A 16,381-nucleotide genomic window follows, 5' to 3' on the forward strand; every position below is an offset into this window, starting at 1 on the left:
ATATTTAAATTCTCAGCTCTTCTAAACTTTCAAGCCTCTCTTGGAGATACCTTTAAATATTTTAAGCTAAGTAACCCCCACTAAAAAGTTCGAGTGGAGCTAAATCCGGTGACCTTGCCGGCCAGGGTATAGTACCTCTAGAGCCAATGAGCCCCCCAGGTAAAGTTAAAAAATTCTATAACTGGATTTGTATTATGAATAGGGCATCCAACCTGCAAAACCGAATTTCATCGAAGACGTCATTCAAGTTTCGTACAGTTGGTATAATGACATCTCCTAATTCACAATATTAATTTTTTGTCCACGTGAGTAAATTTGCTTCAAAAATATCTTTATGAGGCTCTTATTAAAGGCTTAGAGGAAATTGAAGAAACAAGAAACTTCGAATATAATGCTGACACTAGAGATGAAGATTTGCAATTGGATTTTCACTGTTTGTGGAAGTGAATATGGGAAAAAAGTTGCTTTTAGGCATTCTTTATGCATTTCTTTGTAACACATTGATATTACATCCTAAGTTACAGACTTGCCAGCACTGTATACTATAAAAGCCAAACTTACGTTTACCAAAAAGTTTCCCGACAAGCTTAAGACATCCCACCAAACTGGATTTTTCCTTCTCTGTTTCACATTTCTTCTTAGCACTCACTGCACAACGTTTATTTTTCGAATTTGTTTCCAAATTCCAAGTAGATATGGACCTCCTGTGTAGTCTTCTCGCGTTTGCCTGCTTCTTGGGCAGCACCAGGTCCAAACTGTGACACACGCACCTGCCGAAGTGCTCCGAGGACACCAGAATCTCCGACTTGGCGTCCATAGATTCCCGCAAATTTTTTTCGCTCAGACTTAGGTGTTTTGGAGCCATGTCTGCGCGATTTCGGTGAGCACGATGCAATAAATTTAATGGTTCATAACGCGTTGTCGCTGCAGAGAAGCTGCCTCCTTCCTCTCTCCGCCATTTTGCATGGTTTTGCGTTTTCAAGGTTAATCAAATGGTAAAGGTAGGAGCACACTGCAATGAAGTAAGGAGTCGAGGTGCTAATCAATCAGGTGTTTAGAAATAGGGAGTGGTATCTACTTTCCGGAGAAATGCAACTTCCTGTTGACGATTGCAAGCCGATTGGAATTTTGGTCAATATAAAAAACGCTGCAAGTTTTATACTATGGTCTATTATTTCCACACTCAACTTAAAATATCTCGACACAAGGGAAGCATTTTTCTCCTTGATCGATTCCAAACGTTTATTCTTGGAAATGATATAAGCGCTCAAAACCTTGTGCAAAATTTTATGATAGCCGAATTCTGCAGTTGTTGCAGAAAACATTGGTTGAAAAAAAGGTGAACAAAAATACTCTGTTATAAATGTTAGCAGTCTTAACCTCACCCAAAAGCTGAACATCGATCTTAAAACCGTTTGGAACCATTTGCAGAAGGCTACATTAAAAAAAATGCTCGATGTAAGGGTGCCAACGAGTTGACGAAAAAAATACTCCATGGACCGAATTTCCATCTGCGAATCGCAACAAAATTGACCCATTTCTGAAGCTGATAGTGATTGGAGATGAAAAATGGGTCATTTATGACAATGTCAAGCAACAGAGATCGTAGTTTGAAGCCAACGAAGCAGCCCAGGCCGTGACCAAGCTAGTTTCGAAGACCAGGAAGGTGTTGATGTGTGTTTGGTGGGATTGTAAGGGTATACTCTACTATGAGCTGCTTCCCTACGGTCAAACGCTCAATTCTGCCCTCTATACCATGAACAACTCGACCGTTTGAAGCTGCTGATAGACCAGAATAGACCAGCATTGATGAATAGAGGCGGAATCTTATTTGAACAAGAGAACACCAGGTCATACACATCTTTGATCACACACTAACAGTTCCAGGAGCTTGGATGGGAAGATCTCACGCATCCACCTTATAGTCTGGACCTGGTACCAAGTGATTACCACCTGTTACTGCCTATGGCTAATATGATAGGTGTGCAAATTTGGCCTCAAGTGGCCTGTGAAAATTGGTTGACCAAGTTTTTTCCCATAGGGACTAAAGCTTCTACAAGAGAGGCATTATGAAGTTGTATTCCCGTTGGCAAAAAGTTATCTAACAGAACACCGCATATTTGTCTTTAATTGAATGATTGTAATACTTTTTATACAGCATTGAACTAAAGAGATTATTACGAAATTATTTTATATTAAAAACCTAACAGTAATCAGATATTAAAAAAAAAAAACATCGAACGCTGGCTTTGATTACATCAAGTATTATCGCACCATCTTTAATTTTGAATTATGTTATTCAGTTTTGGAACTGATAAATACAGGGTGATTCATTACTACGGTACGGAATTTCTAAGAGTGATTCGTTTAGTAGTTTTAAGAAAAAAAAGTTCTAAGAACATATGTCTCGAGTTGCTTCGTTTCCGAGATTGTAATAAAAAAAAACGGTTGAAATTATCGAGATTATTTCTTTTGCGATCTTTCATTTTTTTAGATCGAACAACTAAAAACACAACTTTTCGGTTTTATGTGTTATTTATCATACCAATCTTCGTTTGCGAGAAAAAAATCACATTATTATGCTTCGTCTCCAAAGCAGGTGTTCATGAAATGCAATATGGTGGCCTTATTTTTTCTCGAAAACAAAGCTAGATATTAAGAAAACACAGGAGACTGAAAAATTTTAATTTTTGGTTGTTCAATCTCAAATTTTTGTCGGATGTTGTGCCCTGTGAGACGCCACTGAACCTATTAATTTCAATCTGGTCAGGGCTAAATTAGCGTTTTATTACTTCAAATAAAACTACCAAATTTCAACCAAATCGGTTCAATAATATTTACGATAATTTAAAATACCTACCGTCTTATTCAACTTCAACTGTATGTTGGATACGAAGCAAGTTCAAACGTCGATAGCAGGATCTTCTTCTCTTAAAACGGACTAATGAACCCTCTGAAATTTTGTATCATAGTTAGAAATCACCCTGTATATTGGATTTTATTTTTACTATGATCAAATGTTGGTTATGAACAAAATTATAGAGGAACAGAAGAGAAGTTAGTTTTTTGGACAATTTTCGAAACAAACACATATCTACTTACTTCGACGCGTTCTCATTTTGGTGTGTTTTTTGTATAACTTTGATAAATTTCAGCTGAAATATACAGAAATAATAGTAGTTAGCTAAGTCAGTGGTTAGCGAAGTTGTAAAATCAATTCAATTCAGGTAACACAGATAACTGATGAAATTATAAAGGGGGAGACATATTAAGTCTAAAGTTTATGCTGGTAATCCATCAACAACTACATAAGTACATAATTAAAAATCGACTTTGAATGTACTATTGATGAAATAGTCAACTTTATTTGAAAAAGTGATGAAAAATTTGGGTGGTGGTCATTTGAACGATGTTATGTCCTATACATAATGGCGTAATTTAAACTTTCAAATAGAAGAAAAAGTGTTTCACTGAATTATTAATATTTTGTTTTCAAATTGTATCATTGCTATTGAAAAAAATTATAAAAAGAATAAAAATTAATCAAACGCGATAATATCATGAAGAACATAACCGTTTGGATGGTGGATGAGACATAATAATAGAATATAATAAGATATTAGACATCAAGGTATCTACTTCATTCAAGATATACAATTTTTTTTCAATTGATTTCTAACGACTTTTACGGATTGAAAAAACTGAAAAAGATGTATTGGATCCGGATTTTGTGTTAAATCGATTAATAGATTCTTCGAACAAATTTTAGAATGACCAAAAAAAAAAAAATTGGCTACTACCAAACACGATTTGTGTGAAAGTTGGCTACTAGAATCTCAATAACGATAAATTTGTGGTTAATTTGTTAATGATTCATGTTGAATTGATTATTGTAACTAATGAATTATTAACAACATCCACCTCTAATTAAAGAAAGCTTATTGCTTCTACCAGTAATTAAGTATGGCATGTAATCAACACACAAAATTAGTACTTATTCATTGTTTTGAAAAGAGTGAAAGTGGATACTAAAATTGAGAAATTATTTTTCAAGCTTATTGACTGAAGGTTGATAATTGAAAAATAAAAAGTTCTGTTTTAGAAGCGACATCTATATGTCAAACTTGAGACGTAATTTTTGTCTTGAAGTGGACGGTTTTGAAGATTCTGCATGGAATAGAAATAAAATAACCTACTGCCTCAAGTTGTTTAATCGGTAATCTATGGATTTCGGCGTGTGAACAATTGCCAAAAAAAAAAAGGCGAGCTAACATCGTCAAGAGGAAGTTGATTATGACGTACTGAACAAACATATGATCAATTTGAGCATTACCAAATAATTCACGAGCTATTTTCAGTTAACTCCTGTCGAACTCAAAACAAACATCAAATTTTACAGTTCACAACACAAACGGTAACTTGAAAAACACGACACAACACGAATATTCTCCGTCAAATTAAAATATACAAATGAAAGAGAACGTAGGTACTTCATCTCGCGTCACATGTTCGCTTTCTTTTTCATTGGCTATCAGCATCTGATTTCTTCTTTATCGATGTACATTTGATATCGACATTTGCGCTTAAACATTCGCATTAATATTTATGCAGTCAACCTCTGCGATGTGATGGTCTTTTCGAAAAATCTCTACAAAAATTGACCCTTCAAAACAGGTCTCGATGATATAATTCCAACACTAACAGGAAGCAGGTATAAATAAAGTTTATTTTAGTATTAACACACTCCCCTGGAACACACATGTTACTATTTTAATTGTAAACAATCATAAGCAGTGAACATAAAAAAAGAAAACTCCCAACTTCAAGCCCTCATTTTTTTTCCATATTCTTTCGGGGCCTTCGATGGAAATAAAATTCTTGTATTATGGTTCATAAACATAATCTTTGTGAAATTTGGCAAAAGAGTAGTTATTTTACGAATTCAATATTAAATACCTATCTGGCATCTGTTGTCACGTAAGTTGTAGAATTTTTTCGATATTCTGCTAGAATTTTCTATGGTTCTGATCATGCTAGGATCAACAACGAAAATTTGCTCGAACCTTCATACAGTTTTTCTAAACCGAAACTATCTGATTTGGTTAGTGCAAAATTACGAATCTATAACAGAAAATGAAAGTGGATCCGTCAAAAATTTCGTCAAATTCACATCAATTAGAAGTTAAAATACCTACCTATAAGTAGCAGAGATAGAGAGATGTCGAAGGTAATTATTCATTTGATTAAAACTGAACTTATTCCTATAAAGAAATATTCAGACGTTTTGACGTTTAACAATAATCAAACAAGGTTCACAGATTAGCTTTTTCTCTCTAGAGTCTAGAGATTATCATGCTGTCCTAGAATTGTCTTCTGAATATTACGTTTTACAATTTTTCAATATTGATTTTTATAACTAACACTAGAACTGAAAAAATTATTCCAATAAAAAACAGGTATACCCAACTTCTAGCTCATTTACCTATTATTATCAATTTGAGTTACTTTTAAGTTATTTTAACATAGAAGAACCTTATTCTTGTCCAGTCTTACATAAGGGTAAGACGTAATAAAAATTTAATTTGAATAAATCATCAGCAAACTGATAAACTTTTCTGCAGATATGATTATTCCAACAAATTTCTTATCTACATTATTCCTTGTTCTTATTGATTGAAATATTTCTATCAATTTAAATATTTACAAGCATTCATAATAATCTTTCCGATAATTAGGAGAAACTACAAACCAAAAATCAAATTAAATAGACAATTTTCTTGAAAAATATTTACAAAAGAAAGTTTTCAACAAAGGAAACATGTTTTACATGAAACTGTCATTCGTGTCTTATAAACTCGGTGAACTGAATAAAAAGCAACTTGAATATCATAAACGATGGTTAAAGTAGAATACAATTGACGTAACATCAGAATATGGAGAAATCTAAAAACTGAAAAATCTGGTTGAATTTTATCGGATTTTAGGAGCCGAGGGGGGTGTTCCCTGGGTCGACAGAAATAGAACATACTTGAAGGGTCGAAATGAGGATGGCACACCTTAAATTTTTCTAACGGGGGTGTGCAATTTTGCATTATCAAATAAAATAAATGCAAAATGAACAAAAAACGTCGACCCTGAATCAAGTGCAACGATCTCAAGAGCAAATAAGACAGCTGCAATCTACGATATGAAAAATTCTCCAAGGTGATCGATAATTTGAGAACGTAAGTGATATGAAAAGAAATCCTTATGAGATTCAAAGAACAATGCATTAAATAAATGTCGAGCTCTGAGAGTTAGAGCATAGCAGCCATGTTGAACGTCATTAAGTACTCCGGCTCTGCAACGTCATACAATGGGTCACTAGATAGGGTACTTACTACTTATACTGCTAATCTTCATACCGCCTATTGGAGGATTCAAGGGTTGCTTATTACCCTCGGCAAAAGACGTTGTTCTGGGGCGTCCACTCATATTTTTAATTAATTCTCTAACTCAAAAAACCTCGTAGACCTATCACATTTCTCGATGACACCCTTCTTATCCGCGAACACTTCGTCTCTTGGTTTAAAATAACATTTAAAGACTACAATAGTCCGGCTATCGCGCACCAATGTTCATTAACACTTACAATACACAAAAACACCTCATATTTGTTAATCAACGCAGTCTTTGAACCATTTTTCATTTGCAAGGGGCTTCGTCCATTCTCTCGATTCCCATTATACATTGACCCGTTCGGGCAGCGTCGGGACCAATCACTTATCTCTCTGTTTTCACGGAGACTCCCGATTCTTGCATTCGATCATTTGCCTAGAACCTACTGCGTCATCTCTAGGTCGCGCTTAGCAACTCTGTATTGAATCACCTGATTGTCGCAGTGCCCGCGAAGTTCAAATAAATTCTATTTCGATTTTCGGGAATTTTTGTTTAATAAACTGCAGTAATAATGATAACAAGGATGATAAATTATGTTGAACATGAAACGTTTAGCTCTAATGGTCTGAAAGATAACGTCGCAATACTTTATCCGACTATTTCCAATTAAAAATTGTATTAGATATTGAAATTGAAGTCTCAAAGAATTTATTTATATTGAAAATGATCAATATAATATACATGAATACTTCAATCACTTGATATAGTTGAGACATATATTTTTGTAAATATTATTTTATATTTCTTCATGAGCAATCTCTATAAACAGTAATAAATAAATAATTTTAAGGAGGATTTTTGTCCAAAAAGAAGGGGAACTTTTATAAAGAAAAAAAATTATTGGATTAAACCCTATTTAGATACAGCCAGTAAAAAGGGCAGTTATTCGATTTTCTCATAAAAACAAGAAAAATTACAAGAAGAAATGCAAATGCCTCAACAAATATCGTAAAGGTGTTCATCTACAATTGTAAAAAGTAGAAAAATTAACTTCTTAAACTTGTTTTCTACAAACTTTTTTCTGCATTTATATTGAATCATTTAAAAACTCATTCTAACCTGATTCATTCGAAAGCAATTATAAAAATTAAATAAGTCAGACATATTTTACAAATGCGACAGCACTCAAGAACTAAAACTATTTACTCTCTTTCGAACCGTTTAAAAACAATTTATTCCAAGATAGCTGGATTTACTTTAAATAAATAAGGTCTCTTGTAATTTTTCAATAAAATCAAAGATTTCTGAGTGAAAAATAATTCATAACATGCAGTTGAAAATAAATAATTTTTTTTTCTGGCAAAATCTTATGCAAAATTACGAGAGACCTCATTCATTAAAATTGAATCCAGCAATCTTGAAATACAAGTTCTAGAGTGCCTTCTTATAATTTTCGTTGAAAGGAAATCAAAACTACGTTTTGTTGGCGCCCTCTTTAGGGAGATGTACCTAAACTGATGTTGATCTAATAAGTTTTTTTATATAGATAGAAGACGGTACTCATTTTTCGTTAAAGAATCATCTCACTTTTTTTTCATTTATTCAAGCTATATATATCGGGTGTCCCAAGGTGAGTGGCCTATTAGATTATTATGGAAACTATTGATGGTAAAGATTTCAAATTTTGAGGATAGATATTTGGCCATGTAAGGTACATTTTTAAAATAATTTCACATTTCCAGTGTTGCCGGATGTACGACAATTTGGCAACAACTTTGTTATTTTGAATAGGACATCCGGTATTTCTATTTTTTTTATGATACTCCATAAAATATTGAATCTATTCACTCTTACTTGTCCATCCCTATCTTCAACGGTTTTTGAGTTATTAATTATTTTTCGAAATTTTTGATCAAATTGGCGTATTACGAAAATGACTCTAGTTCGTTCAATATTTGAGATTTAAGTCAGAAATTTTGCAAGTCGTTAGATATTGATCTGATCTGTGTCACTGCTTTTGAATTATGGTTGTCAATAATACAGGACGGACCAAAAAAAATCATCATTTGCCAAGTTACAAAATTGTAAAAAAGTCTATTTTTTCAAATTAGACCCCTAGTATATTTTTCAATTTTTGGAATCAGTACAACACACTCTACAATTTTTCTATTCACGTCCCTATACCTATGTCAACTGGATTCCGAGTTATATGCGTTATATGTGTATATCTTTCTTGAGCCATTTTTTATAGAAAAACCTCGGAACAAAACACCTGTTAGGCAATTATTGTTTATTTTGACATTTATGGATTGAACTGATTCATTGATATATCGATCTATGAACCACATAGAGAACATAACAATACAAAATATACTAACACTTATTGAATCAATGTGAAATCTAATAATCGCATATAACTCGGAATCCAGTTGAGATAGGTATAGGGACGTGAATAGAAAAATTGTAGAGTGTGTTGTACTGATTCCAAAAATAGAAAAATATACTAGGTGTCTAATTTGAAAAAATAGACTTTTTCACAATTTTGTAACTTGGCAGATGATGAATTTTTTTGGTCCGTCCTGTATTATTGACAACCATAATTCAAGAGCAGTGACACAGATCAGATCAATATCTAACGACTTGCAAAATTTCTGACTTAAATCTCAAATATTGAACGAACTAGAGTCATTTTCGTAATACGCCAATTTGATCAAAAATTTCGAAAAATAATTAATAACTCAAAAACCGTTGAAGATAGGAATGGAAAAGTAAGAGTGAATAGATTTAATATTTTATGGAGTATCATAAAAAAAATAGAAATACCGGATGTCCTATTCAAAATAACAAAGTTGTTGCCAAATTGTGGTACATCCGGCAACACTGGAAATGTGAAATTATTTTAAAAATGTACCTAACATGGCCAAATATCTATCCACAAAATTTGAAATTTTTACCATCAATAGTTTCCATAATAATCTAATAGGCCACTCACCTTGGGACACCCGATATATATATATATATATATATATATATATATATATAATTTCCAATACCTTTGTAAATTTCCAGTATATTTGAATAAAATTAGAGATTAGGAGATATCAATTAAAAATACTAGATAAACATTCACTTCGGATATTTATACCGCCTAGGCTTTTTGATATTCAATTATCTTATTGGAAACCAGAATTTAATTTACATTTTTGATATAATTGGATCAAAACAGTGAAATATCTACTTGAAAATAGTAATAATTATGTGAAAACGTAAAAAGATAATGAGATGAGAAAAGAACTACTTATAACTTCTACGATATTTTCTGCAGGGAAGGGAGAATGAAAAACTACAGGTTACAAATACAAATATATTAATATTTAAACACAATAAATATAAATAAAAGTAAAGATTAACTTTGGCTAAAAATTAACTACACATAAGTTTCCAAAGCTGTACAAATATATTAAAATTTATAAAATATGCTGAAGGAAAATAACTAATTACATAATGATCTATTTATTTCGAAGAATACATAACAAAACTACAAATACGACTTAGTTCAAGAAACAATTCATAATTATAAAAGTTAAAATTTTAAAATGCTGGTACATACCTTTTCAATGAACTGTATAAATTTGAATAAATAAATTCATTACAGATATGACTTTATTGAAAGAAATTTTATAGTATAAAATTTCAGCTAATCACTCCTACAATCAAAATTATACTTCAACAAACAATTATATATTTTTGTACTAATAGCATAAATCGATATTAAACGATGATCAATTAAAACGAGATGGGAATTTCGACAATGAAAAGGAATTCGACTATTTCCATCATGAAATGTTAAGCAATTTTGGCGTTTAGTTTGTCTAGTGTTGGAACTTTTTTTTAAAGAATACTGATTTCGTTAAGATATACCCGGATATCCACTAAGTTAATATTCTTAAGTAAAAGGGTACGATAACTATTCGAAGAAATAAAACCAAAAAAAATTCAAATTCATATAAAAAAAACTAGAAATAAAATTAAAACAATTTATATTGAAATTGTTGACCCTATTAAAAATGTATAATATATTTGTTTAGAACAGTTTTCAACTTTCTAAAATGAATTGACACAATTTAGAATTACAGTTGTCCATTTTGATGAAACTACGGAAGTAATAAACTTCTCACAAATACAAAAGTATAAAAATCAAATCATTTTAATTCCGCTATACAATAATTTTGATTTCAATTGATTGCGTCATGCCAGCTCGTTCGAAATAGGAACTATTTCAAACACATTTCCTGACATTCGCACAACTCAGAGAGAGCACCCAGATAGTTAATCGAATTGATGATCTCAAGTTATCAGTGGAATTTTTCAACATAACAAGATATTTTTGGTGGGTTTCAAGAAACTTTGACCGAATCAACTTTGTTGGTTTGAAATTTATGATGAATTTAACATATCTAAAAACTCCAAACTTTGGATTGCCGATTCTTCTCTTTCTTTCCGCTGGGGGGCGCTTTATAAAGAAATAGTCATATTTCTATGGAAACGACAGTGATAAATTTTCTTTCTTTATCATAGGTAAGTTGATTTGAGCGCCTTAGAAAACGTTGCGGAAATAAACTGAATTATCGACAAATTCCTATGAATACAAGTGATCTTAAGCTTTTCCAAATATTTCATTATGAGAATAAACGGAATGAAAGTTTTGTGAAACCCATTATTGATGCTTGTTCCATTGATATTACTTTACAGTAAAATATTTTTTTTATCTCTCGATTTATAAAATGGATATTTATATGGAGATAATTTTCTTGATGAAAACTTGAATTTCAACGAAATATTTTGTTGAATTTTCAAGTTTTCATCACAAAAATAATATTTTCAATAATCGTAAAACACGGAATGAAAAATTCAAGAAATGTGTTTTTCAGCATGGCTTATGACAAAATATTGGCAAATTAATGACAAAAAGTATGAGACGACATTGACAGATACCTCTAGTATCTATAAAGCACACCCCATTTACACATGCTCTAAAAGGCTATTTATAAATACGAATAATGCTTTTTTGTTTAAATATATAATCTCTTCTATTTTCTATACAACGTTATTGATAATTAGTTTTTTTACAATGTTCCCTCTTTTATTCAACAATATGTATATGTATCAAATGTTTTTAAAAATCCGAAAGACTTTTGTTTTAACTTGATAGTTTGATTTCTTTAAAACAGTTATTCTGCAGCACCTTGAACTGAAATTTGCGTTTTTGATTGATTTTTTTTTAGCAGTAATGATCGATTAAGACCTTTTGAGTTGGATTATTGTCATGTTATATAATCTTTGAGGTAAAAAGTACTTAACCGAAAATTGTAAAAAAAAGATGTAAAAAATAAATACATGACTACCAATCCATATCCGATATATGTTCTATGGATTACGAAATTTCAGTAACAAAAAATAATTATTATTGTATATGACGATAATCCTCCTACAGAAGAACCAGATCTTACATAAGTTTATGCAATGCAATAATATATTATTTTAAATACTATATATAAAATAACATAACAAATATTAACAGAAATTCGATTTACATTAATTATTTGTGAGAAAATGAGTTATGAAGGATTTTTCATGATTCTCTTTTGTCGGAAATCATATACTCTTTTGCAGAAAAATACCATTTCAGGCGATATTTTGAGATTCTGAGGAGGCTGGCGGTAAGATCTCGGATATGGTTCAGACGTTGGAATGCAAGTAGAACTTTGTTCTTCAATACCCTCCTCTACCTGTCGAACTCTTTTTCTGTACCTAAAGAAATAAATCTGAATGAAAATATGTTGCTAAATTAAACATATGTGAGTTATTGAAAACAACGAATTATTGAACCTATTTCAAGATATTAATTAATTATGAATTATTAATTCAACGAAAAAAATTATTAATATAATTATATCAATATAAATTAATATGATAATTTTATTACATATTCCCAATTTTAGGGAACAGAGAGAATTGTAAATTTCAATGAAAAGATCTGACTTCATCTTTAATACTTAGACAAATTTGAATATAAAATTTCCTTTTTCCATGATTTGTTGTCGAACCTTCCAAGCAATCCAAGCAAACAGTAATATGATTAATGTTGAGAAGACAACTTTGGGGGTATATATTTTGAAAACTAAGGCAGCCAAGAATTTTGAAATAGTTATTATGATTTAAAATTTGATAACAGACGATCTATGCAGTGCATAACTACATCAAATTTCATGGATCTAATTGCTATAACATTCAAAAAAAGCTCCGGGGGACGCACAATGGGCAAACAGTTATTTTTATTCGGTTTGTGAATTCAGTCCAAAAAGTAAAGTGTAAATACTACAATTCGAACAATTTATTGGAAGTATTCAATTAAAATAGAACTGCTCCTACATATCGAAAGAGATAATATTGATTTTCTTTTGGGCGGCATCTGTTGGAACTTTTCATAAATAATGTTGATAATGGCCAATAGATGGCATCGAATAAGATTACATGGATAGCTTGTAGATGGCGCTGTTGTTTCAATCGCGCAGAATTCTGTTCGGTTTCAATTGAATATTTTGGGAGAAATAAACTGAAGAATTTCGATATCTTACCTGCAGTATTCATTATATGTGAGCACATAACATTTATCGTCGATGCAAGCTACACTGTTTGAGTCCTTATGTCGAGAAGCAAATACTTCATCAGGTTGGTCATTTGGTTGCCGTCCTTGATCAGTATGCTCCGGCCTGTAGTACCAGAGAAGTGACATCATCATCTCACCTAGAAAAATGTATCTCTTTGAGTTTGTTCACAGAACGAGATGAAAATTTCTATTTTCTTCATCTTTCAAAACTTACCATCTTCAGGATTCTCCCATAAGGCAGCGATTTTAGCAACGAAAGGAAGTTCATTTCTTCTAGCTCCTGCCTTCAATAGTACACAGTCTTTTACTTCTATCAGATCTCCGGAGTGATGACGCATGGAGGAGTAACATTTCCTGATCACGGTTGTTTCATCACTCTGAAAAATGAGAAATCACATTTAATTTATTGAAAAAAGAAAAATAGGAAAAAAGGATCAACACAAAATTTGAGAGGAACTCTCAGTCCGATTGCTTTCATCAAAGAACACAATCGAGGCTCTGAAAGGAAATAGGAAGAGTTCAGATCAGCAATTACTCAAAGAGCAAAAATGTTATGGAAACTCAAGAAAGACTTTGAAGGAAAAGTACGCTAGTTACATGAAGCAAACAAAAAAGTGCAAACTTACATTAAAGAAGACTTTTGCTTCGAAAGATTTCCCTTCCCAATTCCATCCGTTCGACCACCTGAGAGAACCCAAAGGCTTAAACGGTTTGGTTGGAGCAACTTCTGCCACATTTTTGCACTTTGATTTTCTCCTACTAACCAATTGTTTACACGGTTTTTTTGTACTTTTTTTCACAGACACTGGTGTTGGCACTGATGGTTCTTTGATTTCTTTTACTTTCTCAGTTTTTTTAGGTGTACCGCTTGTCCTGATTGCGTCACTTACCACGCACTCAATTGTCCTGTCCACGTTATTCTTAGCGATAAGATTGTCCAGCAAACTTGCCGACAGTTTTTGATTAGACTTTGAGACTTGTGCGCCCCGTTTGTTTTCTTTGATTTCTGTTGGTTCTTTCGAGGCTTCCACTTCCAAAGTTTTGCAGTTCTGCTTTGTGTTACTATCGATTACTAAGGCGGGATTTGATTTAGTTTGCTTAGGTTTTTTAGTGTTTACTGTATTATTCGAAGAACAAAGATTACGTCTATTTTGTTCCCTTCTTCGCTTCATAACAGAAGCTCTAGAAAGTAATTTAAGAGGTACATTATTTGATTCTTGGATGAGTTTCCTCTTGCCATTATTGATTTTAACGCTACTTGTATTTTTCTTTATTAGATTTTTATAGGAACCATTCATATTAGTTTCTTTTTTTTGTTTTTTAGCTGGGTCGTTGGTGGTGTCTTCTTTGGTCTCGACACTCAGAGATAATTTTCTTTTCATGTTTTTCACCTTGACATTTTCACCTACGGTACTCAAGACTGGTTCGAGAACTGTTTCCTCTTCCCTTGGAGGTTCCGCAGGTTTTTCCTCTACTTTCTGAGCTGGCTCATGCAGAACTGGTTCTGCCATAAAACTCTCCAAGAAATCATCTACATCACCAATTCTAGGAGGAGATGACTTTTCTAGTTTCGCAGAAACGTTTGAATCGATTTTTAAGGCAACATCTTTGTCAGGCACAATTATTACTTCCTTTTCTTTAGGACTTTCGATTTCTCTCTTAACGCAATCTCTGTTGAGGGGTTTACACATCAGTAACATGGTGTTGTGGATGTTATTGCGGACCATGGCCTTGCCAACCCTGGCTCTCCTTGTTTTCTCGACTGGTACCTGGTTTTGAGGTGATATGCTTTCCTGTTTGGCCGGGGGCGTAGGCTGTTGTTGGTAGGTGGCCCCAGCGGGGGAGGGTGGTGGTGGCATCCCAGCAGATCCTCTGGCAGGACTTGGTGGTCCGTCGCTGGTTGGCTCCTTTGGAAGAGCTAAGGCTACAGGTGGCAGAGTTGGCATGTTGCCTTTGGGGAGGGCACTAGACCTCTTACTATCACCAATAAGAGGTCCAGTAACTCCGTTTTTTGGACACGACTGCATAGGACAAGGACAATTTTGATAAGCACCGTCTGAAAATGACATGGATTAGAATCATTCACTCACTGGAGAATATTTATTTATTTGATAAATGTATAGGGTGTTTTTTTTAGAGGTATATAATTTTAAGTTGGCATTACTGTTCAAGATGGCGACCGATTTAACAGCTGTAGAGTGATTTATTCTCAGTTTGGTTTGGCAATTCATCATGAATATACTCACGCCTGAACAACGCTTGCAAATAGTGCAATTTTATTTCGAAAATAATGGTTCTGTGCGGAATACGTATCGCGCACTACGTCCATTTTATTTTGTTTAATGATGAAGCGCACTTCTGGTTGAATGGCTACGTCAACAAACTAAACTGCCGCATTTGGAGTGAAGCTAATCCTCAAGTGTATGTCGAAACACCTTTACATCCAGAAAAACTGACTGTTTGGTGCGTTTTATGGGCTGGTGGAATCATTGGTCCGTACTTCTTCAAAAACAATGATGGCCAGAACGTTACAGTCAATGGTGATCGGTATAGAGCCATGATTACTAACTTTTTCATTCCTGAATTGAACAACCATGATGTCTAGGAGCTGTGGTTCCAACAAGACGGCGCAACATGTCACAAAGCTCGTGCCACAATCGATTTATTGAAAGACACGTTTGGTGACCGCCTAATTTCACGTTTTGGACCTGTGAATTGGCCTCCAAGATCTTGTGATTTAACACCGCTAGACTACTTTCTGTGGCGCTATGTAAAGTCATTGGTCTATGCGGATAAGCCACAAACCCTTGACCATTTGGAAGACAACATTCGCCGTGTTATTGCCGATATACGGCCACAAATGTTGGAAGAAGTAATCGAAAATTGGACGTCCAGATTGGACTACATCCGAGCCAGCCGTGGCGGTCATTTGCCAGAAATCATATTCAAAATATAATGCCACAAGATTGTCTTGCGGATAAATGAAATTCATGTCAATCGAATAATCCACCGTTGTTTTATTGCAATTTAAAGTTCTATAGCTCTAAAAAGAACACCCTATACAATGCACTATTCAAAATTTGATTTTAAGAAGTAGAATTATTGTTTTTATAGTCTGGCAACGACTGCTAATGTCATATCATTGCTAAAATAAATACTTTATCGGAGTTTCATATTGCCATGTGACAACAGAACGTATCAATTGAAAGATAAATTTAAAATCCACAATACAAGATGTTTTCAAAGGTGAGTCGTTTTTAGGAACTCCATTCGACCAAAAATCGACCTTAATAAATATGCAAGATGAAGATGATTGATACACAAGAAACACCC

At 33.1% G+C, this 16,381-nt stretch overlaps 2 protein-coding genes and 1 long non-coding RNA gene across 19 annotated transcripts in view; 1 reads left to right on the top strand and 2 right to left on the bottom strand.

Moving 5' to 3' along the window:
• Positions 1 to 6,765, bottom strand: part of LOC123684001 (protein kinase shaggy-like) — a 31,562-nt gene extending 24,797 nt beyond the window's left edge. For 2 of the 13 annotated variants that reach the window (XM_045623066.1, XM_045623064.1), the window contains exons 1-2: positions 4,334 to 4,519; positions 562 to 1,012 (exon numbers count right to left, since the gene is read on the bottom strand). In XM_045623066.1, the coding sequence (XP_045479022.1) occupies positions 562 to 865 (304 nt within the window). In that variant the 5' untranslated portion in view covers positions 866 to 1,012; positions 4,334 to 4,519. Of the gene's footprint in view, positions 1 to 561; positions 1,039 to 3,102; positions 3,156 to 4,333; positions 4,520 to 6,380 lie in introns of those variants that run through there. The other 11 variants (XM_045623069.1, XM_045623067.1, XM_045623080.1 and 8 more) reach the window with 10 other exon arrangements.
• LOC123684005 lies at positions 4,595 to 12,208 on the top strand. Of its 2 annotated transcripts, none has more exons than XR_006748089.1 (3): positions 4,595 to 4,711; positions 5,985 to 6,224; positions 12,068 to 12,208. It is a non-coding gene; the product is annotated as an uncharacterized LOC123684005 (long non-coding RNA). The 2 variants fall into 2 exon arrangements; XR_006748088.1 differs by lacking the exon at positions 4,595 to 4,711 and adding an exon at positions 4,718 to 5,227.
• LOC123684000 (R3H domain-containing protein 1) overlaps positions 10,402 to 16,381 on the bottom strand; it is a 158,280-nt gene continuing 152,300 nt past the window's right edge. For all 4 annotated transcript variants that reach the window (XM_045623061.1, XM_045623063.1, XM_045623060.1 and 1 more), the window contains 4 exons: positions 13,675 to 15,104; positions 13,263 to 13,425; positions 13,017 to 13,185; positions 10,402 to 12,189 (listed from right to left, as the gene is read on the bottom strand). In XM_045623061.1, coding sequence (XP_045479017.1) covers positions 11,997 to 12,189; positions 13,017 to 13,185; positions 13,263 to 13,425; positions 13,675 to 15,104 — 1,955 coding nt within the window. In that variant the 3' untranslated portion in view covers positions 10,402 to 11,996. The remainder of the gene's footprint in view (positions 12,190 to 13,016; positions 13,186 to 13,262; positions 13,426 to 13,674; positions 15,105 to 16,381) is intronic.

The sequence above is a fragment of the Harmonia axyridis genome, chromosome 7 (assembly GCF_914767665.1).
Source record: "Harmonia axyridis chromosome 7, icHarAxyr1.1, whole genome shotgun sequence".
In the NCBI taxonomy this organism is placed as follows: Eukaryota; Metazoa; Arthropoda; class Insecta; order Coleoptera; family Coccinellidae; genus Harmonia; species Harmonia axyridis.